This window comes from Lampris incognitus, chromosome 6, assembly GCF_029633865.1.
Source record: "Lampris incognitus isolate fLamInc1 chromosome 6, fLamInc1.hap2, whole genome shotgun sequence".
Taxonomy (NCBI): Eukaryota; Metazoa; Chordata; class Actinopteri; order Lampriformes; family Lampridae; genus Lampris; species Lampris incognitus.
Genome location: NC_079216.1, coordinates 47,923,250 through 47,934,776, shown reverse-complemented (window position 1 = coordinate 47,934,776; position 11,527 = coordinate 47,923,250). Strand labels below are relative to the sequence as shown.

Sequence of the window (11,527 nt, the reverse complement as noted above, 5' to 3'; positions counted from 1 at the left end):
TTGGGCTAAGTGACATTTCTAGGCTCATCTTCTTCAAACATACACACACACACACACACAGGGTTAAATATATTCAAAGGTGAGAGTTCTTTATATATGGTTCTACACAGCGTTGCCTAACTTTCACTTACATTTCAAATAATCATAAATAAAATCCATTCACCTAACCAAACAAGGCATTGCAGCTAATTGGCCGGCCAATTTTCCTCTTGCATAGATGACCAAAAACAGAGAAATCAAACACATTCAGTTGAACAATCCGTCAACCACAGGAACCCATCAGTGCTGTTGTACAGTGTCAAAAGCTTGGCCAACAGACAAGAAGAAACAGACCACGATACTGGGCAACACCAAGATTAGAGAAATCATCACTACAACAAAACGTGGCTTTAGTCAGTTAAATGAGCAGTAAGCTGCTGCTGCAACTTGAGAAGCTCCTCGTTAGGTAGAAGATAACCCTGAACGACATCCATTACATCCTTTTCAGTCATGTGATCAAAGTCATCTCTGTTCTTAAAAGGCAAATGTCCAGCTAGCTCACACAGTGCAACATTGAAGGCAGATCCCTCTTTTGCACCAAAACAGGATTTTCTGGGCCACACAATAATACGCACACCTCTCTTTGGAGTGTGTTCATTTTCGTCCTCTACTTCATAGGGTGAGCATCCACGGGTAAAGAAGAGGTTGTGAGCTATATTGGCATCTACAAGAAAGTCGGTGACTTGAGAAATGGCCCCGGCAACCTTCTCCACGTCATCTGCCTCTGTGTAAAACAAGAAGCCTGCAGGGAACTCTGCCAAGCGGAAAAATCCCCTTTCAGGAACCAATGGCTTAGCTGTCATCCACTCCACATGTAGTTCATGGTTTAGATAATATCCATGCAAATGTAAGTGATTGACTGACGCAAATGCTCCGAGACTATTGAACCCTACACGAAAACCAGGGTCAGCGCTCAGGAGCACAGACTCGATCCCAGTCCGGATGGCAAACCGGGTCAGGATCTGTGGAAGACAACGTGACGGCTCTGGGACAAACAGACAATGTCCAAACTCAAGGGGACTAACGTTGACCAACACCAGCATCCTACAAGGTTCACAAGATCGCTCGTTTTCAGCGGAAGCTGCGCAGTGTCCGGGGCGCTTCGCCATCTCAAAGATAACTTCACGCGGATTGATTTTGTTGAAGTTGAACTGCGTGGCGTTGAACTGCTGGCGGATGCTTAATATCTCCTGGGGTTTTCTCCTCTGCAGTCCTCTCTGGATGTTTAGCTGAGCGACATAGCAGCGCCTTCCAGGTAAGATCCGCGTCTGCAGGTCGCCGAGGTGGTAGCGGAACAGCCCCCTGCTCATCCTGTCAGTCCAGCCCGCTTTCAGGACCGTGTCAAAATTCGACGATGTTGGCACCGTCCCCGCGGCATCTTTTTTAGCCCGATATAAATCGGCAACGAAATCCTGGTTGCTATATGTGAACAGATGGTTCATTGCTGGTGTTGCTGAAGGACAACGAGTGAGAGAAAACGCAGCCAACAGAACAACTTAACGCAATCGACGAGCATGCCGTCCACTTGCCGAAAACCCAACAGCCACTCCCGACTGCACTCATTCAATGTAGGGAGACATATTTACGATATATAAAACGGAAAAAGAGCATTGGGTTATTTCAGTCAGGAAAAAAAGCCTGACTCGTTTTCATTTGCACGATAAGCTCCCTCGCAGTGGTTGGCAGTTGAGTTTTGGATTTCCTCAGGTCAGGTCTATTCTACCATGGGGCGTCTTTACGTTCTCTCTGAAACCATGTGGATAGCGTAGCTCGCACAGCGGTTGGTGTTTATTTTTCCTAGGACGGGGAAGTCATAACCCACTCGACTGATTGAGCTGATTGGGTTATCGATGCCCTAAGCCTAACCAATCTCACTCTACATGTCGAAGCCTAATGAACGTAGACAACGAACACTAACCAATCAAAGGCAGAGTAGGGCGGGTCATAACTTCGCCTTCCTAGGGAAAAAAAAATTGGCTAATGGTAGGAGAGTTCCGTCTAATCATGTGGTTTTCGAGAGAATGTCTGCGGAGACGCACGCTGGGAGTTTATAGTTCTGCTCAACGTGTTGGGTTTTTTTCTTCTCAGAATAAAGGCGTATATTGTGGTGGACGCCGATGCCAGTGGTTTTGGTGGAAATATAAGTTTATGCAAAAGAATATGTATGCCATACAAGTGTTAATCATTGGTTCTTAATGTAGTTTTTGAAAATGCAGGAAAGACTGGCCAATTTTTCCATAAAAAGGATGTCATCCCCTTTCAACAATCACTCATATTATCACTATTTCGTTATTTTGTCTGTATATTTTCATTTAAGTTGTTCTGCTGTTTATTTTCTATGTCTCGCTTTCAAGCTTTCATCTTTTGACAATGTACACATACATGTACAACAGAAACATAACATAAAAAGAGAAAAACCCGGCAAAACGATTACAAAAACAAACAAAGCAACAAAAGATGTCAGACATGGTATTACTGAAGTGAAGCCTACTTTCAGTGCATTAAATGGGTAGTCAGGGCAAATTACAGTGCAGGTTGGCATTTCCACATGAGGTAGTCCTGTTAATGGACCTCAGGTTCTCCCAAAGCGTACTCTCTTCATTTGTGTGATGTTAATAAATTTTGTTGAGCCGCCTCTGAAAGCAGGCGAAGTGGATGACTTCCACTCCACATCTGAAATCTGTGACTAAAAACTGCATAATGAAGGCCAGGGATACAAAAAGATGCATCAATCAATCAATCAAGTTGCATTTTATGTAGCGCTTTTCTGTCACACAGTGGAGGGATAATTGGATAAATGCCATCTAATCTGGCCTTTGAGTAGTACAATCTGTAAATGACCTTGAATTGAATTGGTTTATACCTAACATTCAAGATTCAAGAAGCTTTATTGTCTGTCACAATGTAACAGAAATTCTTCCTTGACATGGCTCATACATCAGTCAACATACTAAAATATCCATCCATCCATTATCCAAACCACTTATCCTGATCTCAGGGTCGCAGGGATGCTGGAGCCTATCCCAGCAGTCATTGGGCAGCAAGTGGGGAAACACCCTAGACAGGCCGCCAGGCCATCACAGGGCTGACACACACACACATTCACACCTAGTTCGAGTTCTGGGTATGAGCCCCAGGGTAGGCCAACCTTGGGGGTCATCCCGGGTCGTCCTCTGTGTGGAGTTTGCATGTTCTCCCCGTGTCTGCGTGGGTTTCCTCTGGGTGCTCCGGTTTCCTCCCACAGTCCAAAGACATGTAGGTCAGGTGAATTGGCCGTACTAAATTGTCCCTAGGTGTGAATGTATGTGTGTGTGTGTGTGTTGGCCCTGTGATGGCCTGGTGGCCTATCCAGGGTGTCTCCCCGCCTGCACACTAAAATAACGACAACAAATTAAAAGAAGAAAGGTGAAAAGAATTGACATTTGACAATGGTGAAAAGTTAAAAGAATAATTAAAAAGACAAGTTATTTGGTACTTTGTGGAATGGATAGCATGCTCATTTTAATTTATTTAGGGTGCCTATGGCTGAAGAAATGAAGGACTTCTTGTAGGTGTTTGATCAAACAAGTTTATATTCTGGATAATCCCTCATTCCAAATGTCTTCCGACACCCCACCATTCATTGTTGTGCCGTTATCTATAAATAATAAATCTGTGACAGCTACTAAATGCTATGTCCACACTAGGTAACAGTGAGTTGAGTAACTTCTCGGTTTTTCCAAACGGACTCACTATAATATAGGCTATCTTTGCAGGAATGAGTTTCCAGCCAATCAGGCATCATGGTTATTTTAGTCGCCACATGCCTTCAAGATAAGGCTGCCTGTGATTGGCAGAGTTGTTTATGTCTGCCTCTGAGTTTTGCTGCTCACTTCAGTAGCTGCATCAAAAGTGGATTTAATACAGAAGACCAAACAAGACAAGTAACAAAGGATGGAAGCAAGCGCCAGTACCGTGAGTACGCCTATATTTCAATCGTGAAATTAAAAATGTTTTCCGCTGATATTTAAACGTTTAAAAAGGGAAGAAGTACATAGTAGGAGACTACTTGCAATCACCTTTTCACTTATACACTTTCCCTTAGCGGTTTGTTGAACTTCTTCAACATGCTTGGGTCATTAAGAGCCAGAAGTTAAATCGAGTTATATCTGTTCAACAGAACAGTTGGCCGTCTGGCCTGCCCTGCCACTCAAAGTTATTTTTAACGCCGGTTTGTGCTACCAGTAGACTATGCTCAATAGGCTACAGTGCATAATAGTGTATCTTAAAATTCATCTTTTTTTAAAGTGAATTTATTATCAAGCATGTGTATGTATGATCACATTTTATATAGAATATTAATTAATATGATAATAATGTTATGCATCACAGCAAAAAAAATAACTAAGTGATTAAATTATAAGATGCAAGTTATCATTTATATCAAAGTGTGCTACTCTATTTGAATTTGTGACCTTTTCCTATCATTCTTATGTTTTTAGATGGAAACAATACGTGAGGACAAAGCTTACACTCCACATAAAGATATGACACCGCTCAGTGCGGTAAAGCTCACCAGAAAGGATTCCCAGTCACCATCCAAACCCATTGTTCATGGTATGTCATGCACTGATTTAGCCTGGCTCACATCGTACATCACACACTGTAATTTGAACACACAACAAAAGACGTCATATTGTACCGTGATTGTAGTTTCACCTATGGGAGCAAGGTTATAGAAGTGCCACTGGGATCTTCGATCTCAAAGATTTTCACATGAACAAATTTCCTTTTTGATACTTCCTATCACTTGTGTATTTAAGACAATCGCTAATGAAATTACACACTATAAACCCCTTTGTAGTTCCTCTGTTGGATACTGTTGGATAGGGCTTTGCGGGAGAAAATGGTGTGACACATTGCATTTTCTTTCTTTTTTTTCATTTAGTAGATGCTTTTATCCCGAGCGACTTATAAGAGAGTCAGAAATTTACAGATGAATTTGTGTCACCAACAGGTATCATGGGACACTAAATGGTGGTCGTATCATAGCCAAGGGTAGACTATAGTATGTCATGTCAAGTGCAATTAGTATAAGTGTGCCATAGATCATCAATAGGGAACGATAGGAGATTCAAATTACAAAGAAGCTGGACAATACCACATATCAGTGTTACAGACATGTTATAGCCAAGAGTGCATGTCATGTTAAATGCAGCAGCGGGCAAATGATTCAAATGACAAGTTAGCTGGATGATGCCACAAATCAGTTTATCATGCTTAACGTCAAGCTTAGAGTTTTACATCTTCACCATAGCAGCCAAATTTAGTAGAATAAGTCATGCAGCAACTACAGAAGCCAAGCTGTTATTGCACATATGGCAGAATAAGCTCACGGGAAACTTTAACAAAATCAATAGCTAACTACTCAAGTTCAGCCATTTGTTTTGGTTCGGCAGCGGGGAACATGCTGACACAACAGTACTCGCAAGTCTATTGCATTTGGATGGATCTTGGGAACTTGGAGTAGTCAAACACCAGTGCAATTAACACTACCACAAGGTTGCTTGTAGTGCAAGAATATTTTACTCAATCTGACTTGATAATGTGCATCGTACGGAGACAGTGTCAGAGACTGAACCCGCCATCCACTCAAAAAAGAAGCCTGATATGACCGCAGTCCCTCCCACAGTCCAAAGACATGTACATCAGGTGAATCGGCCATACTAAATTGTCCCTAAGTGTGAATGTGTCGGCCCTGTGATGGACTGGCTGCCTGTCCAGGGTGTCTCCCCGCCCACCGCCCAATGACTATTGAGATAGGCTCCAGCATCCCCGCGACCCCGACTGGGATAAGTGGCTGGGATAATGGATGGATGGACTTGATACCTGTAAATCTTTTATTGGTCGGGGGCATCCGGGTGGTGTGGTGGTCTATTCCACTGCCTACCAACATGGGGATCACCGGTTCGAATCCCCGTGTTACTTCCGGCTTGGTCGGGCGTCCCTACAGACACAATTGGCTTTGTCTGCAGGTGGGAAGCCAGATGTGGGTTTGTGTCCTGGTCACTGCACTAGCGCTTCCTCTGGTTGGTCGAGGCGCCTGTTCGGGGGGAGAGGGGGACTGAGGGAAAGAGCGTGATCCTCCCATGTGCTACGTCCCCCCTGGCAAGACTTCTCACTGTCAGGTGAAAAGAAGCGGCTGGTGACTCCACATGTATCAAAGGAGGCATGTGGTAGTCTGCAGCCCTCCCTGGATCAGCAGAGGGGGTGGAACAGTGACTGGGACAGCTCAGAAGAGTGGGGTAATTGGCTGGATATAACTGGGGGGGGGGGAGGGGAAAAAATCCAGAAAAAAAAATATTTTATTGGTCAAGTCAAGTTTATTTGTATGGCCCAAAACCATAAGGTAGTCCCGAAGGGCTTTACAATCAGTACACTATAAGAGATACAATTGATGTTGTAATTGCAACTGTGTAAGTGTTTCAGGAGATGGGCTAAGCGGTAAAATGATTAACTTGTAATATATTGGTACATTTATTAATTTGTTATTGTATTGTGCTCCACATATTTACAAAACCACATATGTTTTGTTGTCAAGAAACAGAAAATATAAATCAAACAAAGTATGTCAGTACAGTGTGCTCATCTATTCATGATCAATTGATATTCTTATTTTTTCATCACAGGTCAACAGGCCAGTCCTCTTGAATGTGAAGAGCACAAACCAAAGATACTAGCTGACCCTGTCACAGATACAGACACAGCCATTAAGCCAAAAATCCAGATAACACTCAGTACATTCACTGTCAAGTGTGGCGAAGCTCTGAAGGTAGAGATCCCAATAACTGGACACTCAGAGCCAGAGATTAGATGGAAAAAAGATGGGCAAACAATTAAAGAAACAACAAGGCTGGCTGTTTCAAATACAGCATCATCAACAGTCCTTACTGTCAAGGATGCTAACAGGGACCATTCAGGGAAATACTCAATCACAGCAAGCAACAGCACGGGAACAGTAACAGGAGAAATAACCGTAGTTGTTCTTGAAAGGCCTGGCCCGCCCACTGGGCCTGTGAGGATCGATGAAATCAGCTCTGATTTTGCCATCATCTCCTGGGAACCACCAGAATACACAGGAGGCTGCCAGCTAGATAACTACATTGTGGAAAAACGTGACACTTCCTCCACAGAATGGCAGATTGTGTCAGCAACTACAGTGAGAACCACAATCAAAGTCACCAAACTGAAGACAGGTAGTGAGTACCAGTTCAGAGTGTTTGCAGAAAACAGGTATGGAAAGAGTACTTCAATTAGCTCCTCTGCTGTAACTGCCCAGTACCCTTTCAGGGAGCCTGCAGCTCCTGGCAGCCCCTTTGTGTCCACAGTGACAAAATACAGTATGATTGTTGAATGGGAACCTCCAACCAAAGATGGAGGCAGCGCTATCATTGGCTATCACCTTGAACGCAAGGAGAAAAACAGCATATTGTGGACAAAGTTGAATAAGCTTGTTATACCTGATGCTCGCTTCAAAACAACTGGACTGGAGGAAGGCATTGAATATGAATTTAGAGCCTTTGCTGAGAATATTGCTGGACTTAGTCCACCCAGCAAGATATCTGAATGCTATGTGGCTAGAGACCCATGTGACCCACCTGGTACACCTGAAGCTATTGTCATCACCAAGGAGCATGTCACATTACAGTGGTCAAAACCTGTATATGATGGAGGGAGTACCATCACAGGTTATGTCGTTGAAAAGAAGAATCTGCCAGATGGCAGATGGATGAAGGCTAACTACACCAATATTATTGAAACTCAGTTCACAGTTACAGGTCTGACAGGAGGCGAGACTAATGAATTTAGAGTAATTGCTAAAAATGGTGCTGGTGTTTGGAGCACTCCCTCTGAGAGCATAACTATCACTGCTCAGGATGTCATTGAGGCACCAACAGTATCCATTGATCCCAAGTTCAAGAGCATCACTGTTATTCAGGCAGGTGAGACATTTAGTATCGATGCCAATTACTCGGGGAAGCCCCTGCCTGAAGTCAGGTGGCTCAAGAACGGAAGGGAAATTGACAAATCTACACCCAGAATGGAAGTCAAAATCACCCTCACTCATACAGTTCTGACTGTCAGGGACTGTACACGAGTAGATGGGGGACAGTTTGTCTTGAGCTTAACTAACATTGGTGGAACGACCGCTATCTCAGTTAATGTGAAAGTCTTGGATAAACCTGGTCCTCCTGATGGACCTTTGAAGGTGAAAGTTGTTAGTGCAGAGAAGTGTCACCTCCACTGGAACCACCCTTTAAATGATGGAGGTGCCAGTGTTTCCCATTACATAATTGAAAAAAGAGAGACAAGCCGTGTCTCGTGGACTGTAGTTGATCCCCAAATCAATGCTGTCAGCTACAAAGTGACAAAACTAGTACCTGGAAAAGAATATATATTAAGAGTTACTGCTGTGAACAAATTTGGTGTTGGTGAACCTCTCGAGTCTGACCCTTTTATTGCACAAAACCCTTTCACAACTCCTAGTGCACCTTCAGCCCCTCATGCAAGCTCTGTAAGTGGAGACTCAATAGTGCTGACATGGGAAAGGCCTGAGAGTGATGGGGGCTCAGAGATTGATGGCTACATCGTGGAGAAAAGGGACAAAGATGGAATCAGGTGGACCAAATGCAACAAGAGAAGACTAAATGACCTGCGTTTCCGCTGCACAGGGCTCACTGAGGGACATTACTATGAATTTAGAGTATCAGCAGAAAATGCTGCTGGTGTCGGCACACCCAGTGAGCCAAGTGAGTACGTTAGGGCCTGTGAAGCTACTTACCCACCTGGCCCACCTACCAATCCAAAAGTGATTGATCACTCCAGCACTGCTGTGTCTCTTGCCTGGTCCAAGCCCATCTATGATGGTGGCGCAGTTATCAGCGGGTTTGTGGTTGAGATGAAAGAAGCAACGGAGGACGAGTGGACCACATGCATGCCACTCACAGGTGTAGAGGACACAAAATTCACTGTGAAGAGATTGAAGGAAAATGCAGAGTACAACTTCCGTATACGTGCAGTGAATACAGCTGGACTTGGAGAACATGTGGAGCTGCCAGGGTCTGTGATTGCTGCTGAGAAATTGGAGGTACCTGAGATTGAGTTGGACGCTGACTTGAGGAAGATGGTGAATGTACGGGCATGTTCTACTCTGCGTCTGTTTGTCACCATCAGAGGCAGGCCAGAGCCTGAGGTCAAATGGTCAAAAGCAGATAGCGCTCTCAGTGAGCGTGCTCAAATTGAGGTGACCAGCTCTCACACTGTGTTGCTTATTGAAAATGTAAATAAACTTGATACAGGCAAGTACGTGTTGACTGTTGAGAACTGCAGAGGTTCCAAATCTGCATTCATCAATGTCAGAGTGTTGGATTCACCTAGTGCACCAATCAATTTTGAGGTTAAAGATGTAAAGAGAGATTCTGTATCTGTCTCCTGGGAGCCACCTCTCATTGATGGTGGAGCAAAGATCTCACACTATATTGTGGAGAAAAGAGAAGAGGCCAGAAAGGCATTTACAAGTGTCTGTACCAACTGTGTGAGAAACTCATACAAAATTGACAATCTCCAGGAAGGATGCTTTTACTATTTCCGTGTCCTTGCTGTGAATGAGTTTGGCATTGGACACCCAGCAGAAACAGCTGAGGCTGTCAAGGTGTCTGAGGCCCCTCTACCTCCTGGTAAAATAACACTCATTGATGTCACTCAGAACAGTGTCACACTCTCATGGGAGAAGCCTGAGCATGATGGCGGAAGCAAAATTACATGCTATATTGTGGAGATGCAGGCAAATGGAGATGATGAATGGACATTATGTTCAGAGATTAAAGCACTGGGGGCAACTGTTAATGAGCTGACTACAGGAAAGCAGTATTTCTTTCGAGTTACTGCTATGAATGACAAGGGAAAGAGTGAACCAAAGCTCCTGTTGGCACCTGTTACTGTAAAGGACATTACTGCTGAACCCACCATTAATTTGCTGTGTAATACATTCAATCTGAGGGCAGGGAATGATTTGAAGATTGATGTGCCATTCAAGGGTATACCGCAGCCTGAGGTGGCTTGGAAAAAAGACGGCAAAATATTAAAAGAGACAAGTAGAGTGAACATCGTCACATCTGAGACACTGTCTCAGATAGTTATCAAAGATGCAACCAGGATGGATGCTGGAGAGTATGAAATAACTGTGACCAACTCAGTTGGAACCAAATCGGCTGAAATATTTGTGAATGTTCTTGACAGACCTGGACGGCCAAGTGACATCAGTATGGATGAAGTGAGTGCTGACTTTGTGTTTCTGTCATGGAAACCACCCATTTACAATGGCGGATGTCAAATCAATAACTATGTTGTTGAGAAGAGAGACACAAGCTCCACAATATGGCAAACAGTTTCAGCTACAGTTGCCAGAACATCAATCAAAATTTCCCATCTGACTCAGGGAACTGAATATCAGTTCCGCATTGCTGCAGAGAATCGTTATGGCAGGAGCCGCTTTGTGGACTCGGAGGCTGTTGTTGCTCAGTACCCTTTCAAGCCCCCTGGTTCCCCAACCAATCTCCATATTGTTCATGCCTCAAAGTCTATCATTCAGGCTGCATGGGACAAACCAGACAGTGATGGTGGCAGCCCTATCCTTGGTTATCATATTGAATGCAAAGATCAGAGCAGTATCCTCTGGACAAAGTTGAACAGAAGCCTTGTAATGGAGAATCAGTTCAAAGTAACAAACATTGAAGAGGGCCTGATCTATGAGTTCCGCATCAGTGCTCAAAACATTGCTGGTGTTGGACCCTGCAGCAACCCCTCTGAGCCTGTAGCTGCCAGAGACCAGTGTGAACCGCCATGCAACCTCACAGTCACCAACATAACTAACAGCTCTGTCTCTCTCTCCTGGGACAAACCAGAATATGATGGAGGTGCCAAAATAACTGGATATATTGTTGAGCATAAAGAGCTCCCAGATGGCTGCTGGCTCAAGTGCAACTTCACCAATTTATTGGAGACTTGCTTGGAAGTCACAGGCCTAACAGAGGGAGAACAATATGATTTCCATGTCATTGCTAAAAATGCAGCTGAACTCTTCAGTGCACCCTCTGAGAGCACGGGAGCTATCATAGTAAAACATGATGTAGCTCCACCTACAATTAGCTTGGAGGACAATTTTAGACAAGTGGTGATTGTGAAAGCAGGAGACCTCCTGAGAATAGATGCTGATATCACTGGCCATCCCTACCCCTTGGTCTCCTGGTCTAAGAATGGAAGAAAAATTGACACAAATGGAAGGGCCGAGATAATCTCATCAAGGACACACACACAGCTTCTCATCAAAGAAAGTACCAGGAAAGACTCTGGGCAGTATACTCTGACCCTACAGAATGTAGGTGGCACCATATGTAGGACTGTCCACTGCAAAGTGCTAGACAGACCTGGCCCACCTTCTGGACCTATC

General features: G+C 44.1%; 1 protein-coding gene across 1 annotated transcript; it reads right to left on the bottom strand.

The window, feature by feature from the left end:
* Positions 1-389: 389 nt before the first annotated feature.
* gdpgp1 (GDP-D-glucose phosphorylase 1) lies at positions 390-1,481 on the bottom strand. Its single transcript, XM_056282423.1, has one exon. The coding sequence runs from the start codon at positions 1,479-1,481 to the stop codon at positions 390-392; it is 1,092 nt and encodes a 363-aa protein (XP_056138398.1).
* Between the last annotated feature and the right edge of the window lie 10,046 nt (positions 1,482-11,527).